This window comes from Crocodylus porosus, unplaced genomic scaffold (genome assembly GCF_001723895.1).
Source record: "Crocodylus porosus isolate Cpor-Errol unplaced genomic scaffold, CroPor_comp1, whole genome shotgun sequence".
NCBI classification, from domain to species: domain Eukaryota; kingdom Metazoa; phylum Chordata; order Crocodylia; family Crocodylidae; genus Crocodylus; species Crocodylus porosus.
The window spans coordinates 12,169,255-12,183,689 of NW_017728886.1; the positions used below are offsets into that span (position 1 = coordinate 12,169,255).

The 14,435-nt window shown below is 43.5% G+C and overlaps 1 protein-coding gene across 4 annotated transcripts in view; it reads left to right on the top strand.

Annotated features, from left to right (window-relative positions):
- Positions 1 to 10,626, top strand: part of ACTR3B (ARP3 actin related protein 3 homolog B) — a 46,608-nt gene extending 35,982 nt beyond the window's left edge. For 3 of the 4 annotated variants that reach the window (XM_019530444.1, XM_019530461.1, XM_019530469.1), the window contains 3 exons: positions 7,396 to 7,521; positions 8,955 to 9,038; positions 9,665 to 10,626. In XM_019530444.1, the coding sequence (XP_019385989.1) occupies positions 7,396 to 7,521; positions 8,955 to 9,038; positions 9,665 to 9,811 (357 nt within the window). In that variant the 3' untranslated portion in view covers positions 9,812 to 10,626. Of the gene's footprint in view, positions 1 to 7,395; positions 7,522 to 8,954; positions 9,039 to 9,660 lie in introns of all 4 variants that reach the window. The other variant, XM_019530453.1, reaches the window with a different exon arrangement.
- Positions 10,627 to 14,435: the final 3,809 nt, after the last annotated feature.

Consider the following 14,435-nt stretch of genomic DNA (forward strand, 5'->3'; position numbering starts at 1 on the left):
GGGAGCCACAGGCTGTTTCCCAGGCTTTGGGAACAGCTGCTGCAGCTGGTGCTCAGGGCCGAGCCAGCCGGGAGGGAGCCTGCAGCACAGCAGCTCTGTGCAGTGCCTGTCCCAGCCCTGGCACCTTGAGGGGAGCTGCGGGCAGGCAAGGCCAGGACCCAGGTGGGCTGAGGCAGCCACAGTGGCTGTTCCTAGGCTCCAGGGGGCTTCTGTGGCCAGGCCCCTGCACCGGGGATGGCTCTGTCCTGCCTGCAGTGTGCCCAGTGTGCAGGGAGGCCGATCCCGGAGAGGGAAGCCTCTCGAGCCTGGCGTCCTGCCCCAGCCAGGCAGCATCCCCACATGTGCAGGGTGGCTGTGGCCCATCCCTAAAGAGCTCTGCGGGCCGGGCCAGGCCAGGCCTCACCACGGGTGCTGCTGGGCACCCCTGCCTGCCTGCCTACCACATCTTGAGCCTGCAGAGCCCCGGAGCCACCCCCACTTCCTGCGCAGCCCCACCCCCCTTCCTAAGGACCCAACTGCCCGCAGTGCCTCCCCCCACGCTGCCCAGACCCTGTCCGGCCACCCGGCTCCTGCACTCGGCTCCTCAGTACTGCCCCAAGAGGGACGGCATCTGCCTGCCTGGGCAGCTCCCTCCAGGGGCCAGCCGGGCTGGAGGGTGCAGCCAGGGAGCACGGGGCAGGGGCAGTAGAGCACAGACAGCCTCCCTGCCTGCGTTCTTCTGGCTCCGCCCTGGTGCCTGCCGCGGTGCTGGGACTTGTGGCTGCACAGGAGAGCCCGGAGCAGCAACTTAAAAAAAACAAACAATTTCTTTGCTTGCCTCCCCGTGTTCCAGGAAAATGTCTCCATGTGCCACTAATGGCACGTGTGCCAGGTGTTGCTGACCCCTGGTTTAGACAAAGAGGCTGGGAATAAGATGGAATAAGTGACCTCTTGAGGCACCTTTCAGCCCTATTTTTCAAGGATTCTGACACAAACTTCCATATTGGTGTGTGAAGTATGTGCCTACAACCGAACTAAATCTGCTTTTGACTGCTGAAGTTAATGATGATGGAGACCTGTTCCAGGCCAAATGTATGTAAAGTCTCTGTGGGCACATCTACATTTGCTATTAGCATGCAGCAATAAACTTCGGCACATATTGCACCAGAGTTTCTTGCTCCTGGGTGCTACATTTACATGTGCACCCAGGACCAAAGCATGTTGAGCCAGGTTGGAGCAGCCCTGGCTGGCAGGGGGCTAGGAGTTCAGCCTGCCAGCTTAGAGATGCTCCAGCTTGGCTCAGCATGCTGCAGAGGGGCTGGCTGGGGCACAAGGGTACTTCAGTGTGGGGCTAGCCAGCAAGCGACTCCCACACTGAAGTACCCTTGTGCCCCAGTCAGCTGCATCAGTGTCTACACGTGTGGTGTTGCAGAGTAAAAAAACTCCACAGCAGGGTAGTACTTGTGAATACAATACAATCCTTAGTTTCCTATGGTCTAATAGGGTTGCACGTGTAGGCATGAGATGTTTTTCTGAGGAGCTAATTGGTCTGCTCCTCACTGTCTTACATAGATATGTCGTGTCTTGACTTCCCCATGCTTTCTTGGACTTTTGAAAGATTCTTTGTCAGGCAAAGGGGTGATAGGATTAAGCAATACCCATTTTAGTTCATGATCCAGCTAGCATTTGACCACAGCTTTTATTTTAATGAAAAAAACCCCATCATCCTACTGCGTTGTTTACACCCTTTCTATTAAAAATATGTGAATGAATTGTATTGGGAGGCTATACCCCAAAACCCACAGATGTTAACTGGTATGGGATGTAATGTAAAATTCAGGCAATTCCATAGTGTGAACAATGTAACCTATCATTTAGACCTGAGCTAAATTGATATTGTATCATCTCAGAAGTTGCTGACACCTTAAATTGACTTTTTGATAATACCTTGAATGATCCTACCTGTTGATTAGAGTCTTTAATCAAACTTTACTATTAGTGATGACCAGGGGTCTTGGTTTTCTCTATTTAAAAATTGCACATTTTCTGATAAAAATTGCAGTTTCTGTTATTTAAGACCCCCAAAATCCATCTCTTTCTGCAGTTAAAATGAAATGCCTCTCTCTCTCTCTAAAATCAGCTGAACACATTTTATTGCTATATTTACAATTTTAAAACTGTTTGGAAGCCTACCAGTGTCTCAATCACTCTAAGTTCAAAATACCTATAAATATTGGAATTTGATTTTGGATTTTTATCATGGAAAATCTGAGCTTCCCCTACCCCTTTCACTCACCCCACTTCTTTGTGCCTCTGAGCAGCCCTTATATGCTGGTACCTTGCTCCTGTCCATGCGATTGCCCTTCACTCCTGACCCACAGCCCCATGGCTCTGCCGGTGCCCTTCACTCCTGACCCACAGCCCCATGGCTCTGCCGGTGCCCTTCACTCCAGACCCACAGCCCCCCGGCTCTGCCGGTGCCCTTCACTCCTGACGCACAGTTCTTCCAGCTGTGCCAGTGCCCCTCACTCCTGACCTACTGCCCCCTGCCCCCAGCCCCTCTGTGTATGAGGTAGGGAGTGGATGTGTAGGGAAGGCGTGGGGGACAGGCCATGCGGTAGTGGGGAATGTGACCTCTGAGATTTCTGCACCTGCAGCGAGGTGTAGGGTCGCATTCAGACTGGATCAGCTCCAGGCAAGAGCTGCTTCCACAGCCCAGAGGGTAGGACTTAGTGCTGGAGGTGAGGTGCGTAAGTGGCAGCAATGGTTGTGCAAAATTGCCCCTCACTGCTGCCAAGCGGGCAAGCGGAGCCTTTCTTTGGCAGCCGTGGCTGTGGAGGCAGCTCCTGTCTAGAGCTGGTCCAGCCTGGCTGCAGCCCCACACCCCACTGTAGGTGCAGAAATCTTGTGGGGAGCGGGTGCCAGTGCCTATGCCCTTTCCTTTCCTCTCCTTGTGTGGCCTGTGCCCCTTGCCCCCTCCCCACCCCCCCATAGACTGCCACGTGGATGTGCACATGGTGTCCCCCTGCCTCTGATCACCCTCCTTGCACTCCTTGCAGCCCCTTGCAGGCTAGAACTTGGCCAGCCTGCAAAGGGAAACCTGTGGTTTCCTGCGTTTTTCTCCTTTAAGGGAGAAATTCACAATTTTCTCCTTTTAAAAGAGAAAATTCTTATTTTTTCTCTGTTGAAGGAGAAAATTTGTGTCTTTCCATAGTGAACTAAAAATCTGGATCCCAGCTGATGACATGCTGTGGTTACATGCTGTGATGTATTGTGCCTCTCTTTATTATTATGAAGAGCAGGTGAGATGGTGCTTGGGTTTTGTCTACTTTATTGCTGGTGTGGTGGCTGTAGAAACTAGTTTTAAATGAACTGGCTTAGTTCTTGGTAGCAGGCTAATGATGGCAGCACAAAGCTCAGTGTGGGCTGCAAAAGATGTTTTAGGAGTCTGGTAAATACTTGATCCACTAGCTTTGTCTGAACTCTGTGCTGCTACTGGTAGACTGCTACCGGTACCTCAGCTAGCAAGCTGAAATTACCTTGGATGTATAAGGCATAACCTGTAAAAAATAAATAAATAAATAAAAAAGTCTGGAGTCATAAAAAATCATAGAGAAGTCTACTTTGCCCTGCCTTAAGCATTAATTATGCAGTGGTTCAAGGACACAAAGTTAAGCTCCATTTGGTTAAATGTTCCAAACACTTTTTTCTGTTTGTATTTTTTTGTTTTGTTTTTATTTTTTCTAAACAGCTGACATTCATTGCTTTTGGGATGAAAATGAATATAGGGGCATGTAAAAAGAAAAAAAAAACATGGTGCATTAAGAACGCTTTTGATTGTTGGTTTCTTTGAAGAAACTCGTATCTACTGGGTTTGCACAATTGGTTCCAAACGAGATGTGAACATACAGACATGTCTTTAGGCAAGGACTGTTTCAAGTTTGGCCCAGCCCTGATAATAGCCTGTGAGATTTACTGATTATATACAAGCAGGTGTGAACTAATGATAACTGCAATATATAGTGTAGAGCAAATTTTAAACATACCTTGGGTACAGCAGGAAATCTTGATTTGGCTCCATATATACTTTGACATGATCTTATCTCCCCAGCAGCATATCAGTGGTCAGTCAATGAGAAGTATTTCTGAGATTTGTTAAACTATATCCAAGTTGGATGTATTTAAATTTAATGGTAACAGTAGGAAGATATTTAACTTTACATTTGCACATTTTCACTTTCATTCTTGGAAAAGTCTACATGAGACTTGGACATTTTTTAAGTGGTAGAAATATAACTTTAAATTGAATCCCATATACCTAAAGTTTAAGTTCATGAAGACTGGAATAGAATTAACGTTATCCCTCTCTATGCTGTGTTCATTATCTCCAGATGGTACATTTTGATGACGTATTCTTAATTGCTTTTTCATATGGCTTGTGGATTTTTTTTTTTTAATACACTTAGCAATTTTTATTTACATATTGAGCATGCAGCATGTTCAAGCCATCTGAGGCACTGATTGACGAGTCTGGAAAGAGAGTACTTACTTTATTTATCCACATCTCAGCTTGGTGCCTCTAGATGTTTTTGTTTTAATTGCAGATCAAGTTCTTTTCCCACCTATTTGGGAATTGCTTTATTTCTGCATTTTTGGGGTTTTTTTGCAACTACCTTTTTGCTGTATTAGCGTATTCTTAGCTACTTCATTTAAGATGAATATGAATGAACTCCAAGACATTCCTCTTTTTGTCATTACAGGGTTTTGTGAGAAATACACAGATGAACATAAATGGAGAAGCAAACTATTCTTGTTTCATTTAACAAGTCAAATCACAATTTTTCTTGCTATTGATTATTCAACAGTCAAGCAGTTCAACACTTTGCAAGTGTGAATACTTGTTACAGATGTCATGGAGTTCATTGCTTTATAAAAAATTGTCTATGTGATGAGCAGATTACTCAAAGATTGGTATAGACCCAAGGGACATGCCACTTCTAGACTGGAACTGAAGTAGTAAGCTAGGTCTCTGATGTCAGAAAGCTGTTACTATCTGACTGTACTTTGATCACTGTGACCAGTGAGCTGCTGATCTTCGTTAAAGTTCATGTGGGCATGCATCCACAGCACAAAAACTTCTGCAGTTAGCACTAATTGGCATCTTGGTTTGCAATTGCAGCAGTCTGGACATGGAGACTGACTTCGTTTCTGTTCTTTTTCAGCCTAGTGGTTACACAGGTTGTTAGGTACTTGCTCTGCCACTCTTCAGTGCTGCATTAGATTTGAAATGTTTTAAATTTTCAGCATTTTGGGCATCTATACACGTGCTCCGGGGTTGAGAGGGGGTGCTTTAATTAGAGTGGCTCTCAGAGCAGCTCGAATTATGGTGCCCTCAGTGTCACGTGTATTCAGCATCCCACCATTTTGAAATGCAGGGATGCTGAATACATGTGACGTGAAGGCTGCTGGAGGGGCTAATTAGCACACTCCAGCAGACTTGCAGCAGACTGTATTAATTGAGTCTCCTCTGAAGCATGTTAATTAAAACATGTCAGAGCAGAGTTCTGTCATGTGTATAGGTGCCCTTTATTTGGCACCTATACACCTACATTCTCAAGTACTGAAACCATGTAGTTAGTTTTGATGGTGCAGGATGGTAGGTGAAAATGCATGCAAAATTAAAATTAAGAATTTAGAATTATTTGGAATTTTCTCAGTTGAGTTAAACCAGTGGGATGTTAGTAGGGTCCTGAACAGCCAGAACAGTATAATACAACCAGGTAGTGGTTTAGGCATCCTTCAAATTTGAAAACTTTTAAGAAAACAAGAGCTTGGTATGTTGTAACATTTCCCCTCTCTTATCTTATATATTGTCTGTCCTCTCTTTGGCCTGAGTGTCTTGAGACACAAAACTAACCAGTATCTGTATTTGGGGGTTTAGGTCCAAAATGTTGGTTGGTTAGTTAACTATGTAACTCGTTATCCTGACTCCTCAAAGCAGTCTTATTTGATGCCAAGAATAAATTTTCTTATGCTGTACCTCCTCTAGTAATTTTTGATGTAGAATTTCCTCTCCTTTGAGCGTGTCTACACATCACCATGTTTTAGTACTTCCTCTTGGAAGTACTAAAACATGGTGCAGTATGGACAGTTACTGTGCCATGTGGGCAGTGCACACTTAGATTTCCCCACTACGTTGCTGTAGCTGGTGATCATGTGTAGACCCATGTGATCGCTATGTTGCCATAGCATGCCATACAGTGACATAGCACATTGCTTGGGAAGAAAAACCAGCAGCATCCCTATAGGCTTGGCAGTGCTATGCTGGCTAGCACTACAGATGAAAGGGACTTGGGGGTCATCATTGACCACAAGATGAACGCGAGCCTTCAATGTGATGCTGCAGCTAGTAAAGCGAGCAAAACGCTGGCTTGCATCCATAGATGCTTCTCAGGCAAATCCTGGGACGTCATTCTCCCCTTGTACTCGGCCTTGGTGAGGCTGCAGCTGGAGTACTGCATCCAGTTTTGGGCTCCACAATTCAAAAAGGATGCGGAGAAGCTTGAGAGAGTCCAGAGAAGAGCCATGTGCATGATTAAAGGTCAGGAAAACAGACTTTACGATGACAGGCTGAGAGCTATGGGACTCTTCAGCCTGGAAGAGCGCAAGCTCAGGGGCGATGTGATGACTACCTATAAGTTTATAAAAGGTGTCCACCAGAATCTGGGGGAACGATTGTTTACCAGAGTGCCCCATGAGATGACCAGGTCAAATGGTTATAAGCTACTGCAAGACCATTTCAAGCTGGACATGAGAGAGAATTTCTTTACTATCCGAGGCTCCAACGTCTGGAATAGCCTGCCATTGGAGGTGGTTCAAGCACCTACTTTGAATGCCTTCAAGAGAAATTTGGATGTTTATCTTGCTGGGATCCCTGCTGACTTCCTGCCCTTTGGGCAGGGGCCTGGACTCGGTGATCTTCTGAGGTCCCTTCCAGACCTAATGTCTATGAAATCTATGCTACATCTCTGCAAGGCAATGTGTAGACGTGCCCTTTGCACAGCTATTTCTGCCTTGTGTTAATAACCCTTTAAAAATGTGTTAAGTAGAAACAGCTTTGCATGTAGGTAGAGTACCAACCTGCCATTTAATGGCTATTTTTCTCTTTGAATGCATATTCTGCATAAACCCCTGAAAACGTAGATGAAAGTCGGCACTTTTAACATGTTTGACAATCAGAAGTCCGTTCAATAAAGTAACTTTTCTACAAGAAAGCTCTAGTTGATGCTCTGTTATGTAAATGAAGTAATACTTAAGGGGTTTGGTATATTTTGAGAGCTTCAGAATAATTTTTGCTTCTTGGCAATTGACTTTAAACTCTTCTTTTAGATTCATGTTTCTTTCGTCCTTTTGTAGAATGTGGTTCTTTCAGGAGGATCCACAATGTTCAGGGACTTTGGACGTCGACTACAGAGGGACTTGAAAAGAGTAGTGGATGCGAGATTGAGACTTAGTGAAGAACTCAGTGGTGGTCGGATAAAGGTAGGCACGAATCTGAAATGCTATCAGTTATGTAAACAACTGAAGTGAGTGCAAATACCCAAAAGCAACTACCAGACAAATTGGTGGGAGACTTAATTTCTGCATAACACTGGACAAGTAAGAGTAAGAAGTAGAGTTTAACATCTGCAGTAATGAAGGATGAGAGAAAGGTAGGTAGCCTTGTTAGTCTGAGGTCAGGCAGAAGGCAAGTGTAGAGATGCACCTTATGGAGTAAAGAATTAGTGAATTATGTTCCTGTTTATACCAGTGGTACCAAACTTTGGATCCTGTGGGCCAGATGAGTGGGTCTGTGGGTCTGATCTGGCATGTGCAGGGCTGGGGCCTGATCTGGTGTGCGCTGGATTGGTTCCTGACCCTGCGTATGCTGGATTGGGTCTGCTGCCCCAGTCCTGCACACGCCAGTCAGTTCCCTGCATGGGGCCATTTCATTTGGCTTGTGGAGCTTGGAAATTTGGGTAGCAGAGGCAGTGTTAACTACCACCACTTCTCTGCTGCCAAATTTCCAGACTGCTGGGGAGCCCCTGTGGGCTGGGTCACTTGGCTCCACAGGCCAGATATGGCCCAAGGACTGGGGTTTGAGCGCTCAGTATGGGGGTAGCCTTATACTTCATTTTACAGCCCCAAAAGATCATATTGCATTATATGAGACCTGTGTTTGAAATGGAATCAAGGGCACTTTTCTCTTTGAAATGGAAGTTCGATACAGAGTGATGGTAAAGCTGCATTTACCGGTGGACAGAGATGCATCATCAGCTTTCCTGCAGATGTTTAGTATATGGCATAATTGCCACATGTCAGGGGTTTTTTCCCCACCTCCTGCAGAACCACTGGGTTTTGGCTGGGATGTGCCAGTGCTCTACTTGGGACTAAAACCCAAAGGTTCCTAGCTAGAGGGTCTAAGCCGTCTGCACAGAGTAAGACCAATTTCTATATTTGGAGTCAGGAAGGTTATTTTATCTCATGGTTAGATTGGTACGGACTGTTGAGGGTTTTGCCTCCTGTAGAGAGAGGGCATGGCCTTCTTTCTTGGATCTTGAGCATATTTTAATGACCCTCACAGGAACAGGACACTAGTTGCTATTGTCCCCATGCTTTACCTGTGGCATGTGTATGGTGTTATACCTTGTGGTCATGTGTCGAGGTTGGCTGTAATTTTACCAAAAGGCTAGACACTAGATTTGTTTATGATAGTTTGAATGGAGATGATCCTGCCTCAGGCAAGGGTTTATAGCTGATCTCCTTAACTATACTAGCAGGAGTTCTGTTGGATTGACAAGCCCTTAGTGTAGGCAGAGGAATGCACAGGAGCATCCCCCGTTCTGGCTAAAAACGTGTGTGCTGCTGATCCTGGGTAGCCAAGTAATAAAATCATATGACTGACTGACTAAACTTGTTCTGTCTTTACTTTCTAGCCCAAACCAGTTGAAGTTCAAGTGATAACACACCATATGCAGCGTTATGCAGTTTGGTTTGGAGGTTCCATGCTTGCTTCAACAGTATGTCTTTATCAGCTTCTTTCTGAATTTCCTTCGCTATGTATTTTCTAGTGCTGGTCATCTTTGATCAGTGTTATTAGGTTTAAAATGCTTTTCACTGTAACATCCAAAATGATGTGTGTTGTACTAGAACATTATCAATTTAGCCAAATCCTGGATACTTTTTTCAGTTTTTATTTGGGCAAAACTTCTATTGAATTTATGGGAGCTCTGCTTGAGTAAGGACTATAAGGCTTGATCTATTTGCATGTGGTTGTATAGTTGACAACTTAAATATAGGATCTTCCACATTACTAAGGTCAGTGCTCTAAGAATAGTAAAGACTCTATGAACACAAAGCCTCATTCTTAGTTTCTTAATCCTGAGAGAGAAAATACAAGAAAATTGGACATTTTTCATTGCTCCAAACTGGGCTTTTTTACTGCAGTGCCTGCAGATCAATTATTCGGAGAAGACTGCCATCCATTAACTCTTATTTTATGCTTTTAAAGGCATAAGTGCATATAGTAATGCTGTACTCCAGGAGAACAGTTTCACAGATGATTTCATTGGTTTATGTATAGTTTTTTGGGTATGTTTTTATGCACTTGTATATTCTTGTTTTATTTTTATTTGTTCTTAGCCAGAGTTTTTTCAAGTATGTCACACCAAGAAAGACTATGAAGAATATGGCCCTAGTATTTGTCGTCATAATCCTGTTTTTGGAGTCATGTCATAATGCTTGTCTAATGGAAGTAGCGATTCATATATCTTGCTGGTGGAGAAACTTCTGAAATGGAAGAAGACGACAGTTATTGTAAATACTGAAGCAAGATGTGGATGTTCATCTCCTGGGAACATTTGGGTCACCATAGTGCACTACAACACTGCATACAGCCCAGATTCATTTCATTAAAAGCCATTTCTGTGCTGACTACTTTAAAGCCTATTCCTCTTTCTTCCTAAATGTGAGCTTCTAGGTAGTAGGCCAGTCTCTGTTTAGGAGACTGTGCAAACACTACTGAGGTCAAGTCTAGAAGATTATGGTTTTTACTGCCTTGGGAAAAGTAAAAAAGTGTTTAAGCCTTTTCCACCTGGGCTTTGTTCTTGCAATTGAATCTTTATGGCCAGATCTTTGTGCCTGTGTGGAGCCCCATTGATTTTAGTGGGACTCGGAATGGATTTAAGTGTCTGCTCACAGTTCACATTGCAGGATCAGAGCCTTACTTTATAAATGGATGGTTTTTAATATTATTTTATATTTTATGATATTGGTAGGTTTGACTGGTTCTAAGCATGAACAGCTATCAGTATCATGGAGTGATGTGACAAGTTTCCAGGTGTGAGGCATATATTGAAGTTGTACAGGTGTGTCTTGCTGACCAAAAAAAAAAGCCATGTGTACTAGAAAATGGTTTGTTTTTGTTTGAGTGACATGAACTTTAAGCAACTTACAGTGTTGTGTGAGGTTTATACAGCCTATTTTACTTTTTGTTATGTTTGAATTTTTTTGACGGTGTTTTATGGAAGATGACATTTTGTTTTGGTGTTGGTGAGTGGTGGATGAAACGCTGCCTTGCACCAGTGAAATAAACTGTTGACATATTTACAAATGTTGTAGTCTTGGTTTATAAATTCCTTTCTCCATATTTTGTTTGCCAAGAAAATGCATGTATTTACATACATGATGAGTACAGAGTAAGCTTTAGATTCAGTGGTGTAATTTTAAATCACTTCCACTTTAAATGCATCTAGAAGGATGACGGTACCAATTTATGGTCTCAAGAATTTAGCAAAGAATCCCACTCCAGTCAATTGAGGTCACCTCTTTATCAAGTAAATGGATCATCTTGGGAATAATACTCGAACAACAATGTCAACAACTCTGAACTCTCAAAAAAAAATTGGAAGAAATAAAGGTTGGAGGTAAAAACCTTCTACTAAGGCAGCCTTACTTCCTTCTAGCTCCCACATGTGAGATGGAGAGCTTTTAGCAAAAGCTCTTCAACTGGACTCTTCTGTAATAGACTGTGAAGATGGAGGTGGATGCTTTGACCCAGATGCACAGGGCCACTGTGCTTAGCATTGCGATACTTATTTTTTTTGAAGCTGAATCTAGAACTCTGCATTTCAGATCTTGGTTTCCCATACAATACATGAAGAGAATTAGGCACTTCACAATGGGATGCACAGCGCTCAGCCTGCTGTGTTGAGTCATCCACAACTAGCCAATGAAGAAATGCTGAGGAGAGGGGGGTGTCTTCTCTGAGGTGACCTAAACAGCGCTAGTGAGAGGATGCCGCTTCCTCTTTCAGATTTACAACCTCCAGTTCTCTCCTAAATGCACATAGGTCCTTTCTTTCAAAGATAGGGTTGGGGTCCTCCTTTCTTCTTAAACCAGAGAAACAGATAGTTTTGGAGCTGATCCCATACCACTGAGCCTTTTTGTATAGAGTATTCACTTCTCATATGGGAGGTGTAGGGTCAGTGCCCTCTTTAACAAGAAAGGGGTTCAGGCTATCTCCTAAGACAGTGCCTTTACCATCAGGCTATTATTGGCTGGGCTGGGTTGTTGTGAGCACTCTCTGTCCCTTCTCTTGAAGCTGGGCTGCTACGCAGAATTAAAATGAAGGTTCATTGAGGTATAGAGGAAGGTGTTGCAGGAGTGAGCATGACAATAACCTATTGTCATGCTTAGTGCAGTCACCTGAGAATGGACAGTCCTGTATTTGAATCCCTCAGGCAGAGGAGGCATTTGAACACAGTGCTCCAGTTGGCCAGATTGGTGATCCTGAACATAGGAAGCATATAGAACTTTATGGAGTAGAGTTAGTGTTGGCAATTACTTAAAGTAGCTAGACCATTTAATTAACAGTAGGCATTGGATTTGTTATTTTACAATGAGCCTGCATGCCAGGTAGCTCAGCCCTCTTGGGCAAGCCCAGAAATGGAAGTTTAAGTGCCTCAAACTGAGGTGCCTGTGGAGTTGAGTAGCTTCAGTGGCAGCTGAGCAGGGATGTTGTACATTACAGTTCGGGTTTAGGAGCATAAATTCCACTTAAGTCCCTCTTTTGGATTGGGCCCTTAATCTTAGTTAAGTGCTCCAGTTGGCCAGATTGGTGATCCTGAACATAGGAAGCATATAGAACTTTAAGAAGTAGAGTCAGTGTTGGCAATTACTTAAAGCAGCTAGACCATTTAATTAACAGTAGGCATTGGATTTGTTATTTTACAAGTCACTTGATTCTTTTTAATTAACATGCAGCTGCATCTGCAAGAGTTCAGCCTGCGTATTTTTGCTGTTCAGCAGGATGGAAAATTCCTTAAGGTACCAGTTATTTTGGAGCCTTGTAGTCAAGGTAATGACAATTTCTAGCTGCTATTGAGACAAAGTTACATGGTATTGAATGAAAGGGGGAAAATAATTAGGAAAGGGTATCTGGCCAGTTGAGCAAGTTGTACGTGTGTCTGTGTGAGAAAACTCGTAGTAAAAGGGGGGAAAATAGGTCATCAGTCCAGAGACTGAAGTTCCTTTACCACAGAAAGAAGATGAAAAATAACCACTTTGCAAACACTGCCCCTGTCACGTCTCAGCTCTGAACTAGAGAGGAATCTCCTTAATAAATCATACCTGTTCCTTGCCTCACTTGCTGTATCAAAAATGAAAACTAATACTGGTCTATTCAGAAGTTGCCATGTGGTCGAGCGTGCAGAGAACTAGGACTTCGGAGACCTGGGTTCTATTTTTGCCTTTGCCACTGGCCCAGTGGGTGATTGAAGGTAAGTCGCTTCACCTTTCTGTGCCTCAGTTTCCTCCCTCTAATATGGCGAAAACAATGCTTGTGTTTTATACAGTACTTTGAGGTCTATTAATGAAAAAGTGCTATGTTAAGATAGAGGTGGTATTTAAACCAGTGCAGCTTTGTATAGAGACACCACTTGTTCTCGCCAAGCTCCTATAAGAAATTTGTTTTGATCTAGTGAAGGTGCAAATTTGGGTTTGTCATCTAGTCACATGGCTGTCATCTAGAAACGGCCAGTCCATTTCGTGTTGGCCACCAAAGAATTCTGTTGTATCCCAACTATGCAGTTGGCCCAATAAAAAGTATTACTCATGAAAATTGTTGCCTCTTGGATATTTCCTGAACCAGGATTTTTAGAAGAGCACTTCAGCATTACCAAAATATGGTATATCTTTTAGTCTTTAGCTCTAAATGCATTCAAGCCAATGCTGTAAAGGTTAAAGACTACATCCTGAATTGCCAATATCCTGAGCCCTTCTCCCTTTTCAATAGTAAGTGTTTAATAGCACTCAGTTTTTTATAAACATAAAGAATTGTGTGCATATGTTGTATGTGCAGCTTTCAGTTAAATGCAATTAGTGAGAACTTGACATGACCTAAAGTACTGATCTCTTTGTAAATAATTCATTCATTATGATTGCAGTCTTCTCTCACATCGGGAAAAAATATGCGTTTGACAAACAAGTGTCTGAGATGGGTCGAGAGAGATGCTCATTTAAAACCACCAGAGATTTCTGATAGGAATACAAAACCTCCTGCTTAACTGAAGAGCATTGTGTAATGAAAGAAAAAAATGGACAGGGATAGTCATAGTTATTGTAAATTAAGGCTCTGAGATAGAATGATGTAAGTGGCTGTGGTTGAATTTTGATAATGGCATTTTTAAAAGGGAGGGGGAGAACTGCAACTTGAAGTATTTGCATATTTTAAAAAGGTTTTATGTTTCCTGTCCCTTTCTAATGGCAGACTGAAAGCTTATGACATTTGGTTGAGACTTACTTTAGAAGTAACAACTGCTGTCCTTTTGAAACTGCTCCAAATGTATGCATGAGATCTAAACCTAACGTTTCAGACGTAGCAACGTCCTTCCACAATGGCTTCAGAGAGCGTAAAAATTCCTCGTTGGCTTCAGGGGCCTTTCAGTTGGGCTCATAACATCCTTGATTGTTTCCCAGTTGTCATTTTTGTATACTCAGCACTGACATCCTGCATGGTCCTGGTGAAGACGCTTCACCTTTGATGCTTGTTTCCTTGTCTCATTTCTGTTTACCTTGTGAGCTCTGTGGGTGGAAGGATTGTCTCTTGCCTCTGAGTGTTCGCACAATGCATAGCATTACTGGCCTCTGTTCTTGTCTGCGAGCTACAATAGTACATTTAACTATAATGTGATAGGTCAGAGAGCTGGCTGTAGCTGTAGCAGGGTTTCATAGTTTCTAGGGTCGGAAGGGACCTGAGTAGATCATCTAGTCCGACTCCCTGCCATGGCAGGAAACAATACTGGGGTCAAATGACCCCAGCAAGATGTTCATCTAACCTCCTCTTAAAAACCCCCAGGGTAGGAGCCAGCACCACTTCTCTTGGAAGTTGGTTCCAGACCCTAGCCGCCCTGACCGTG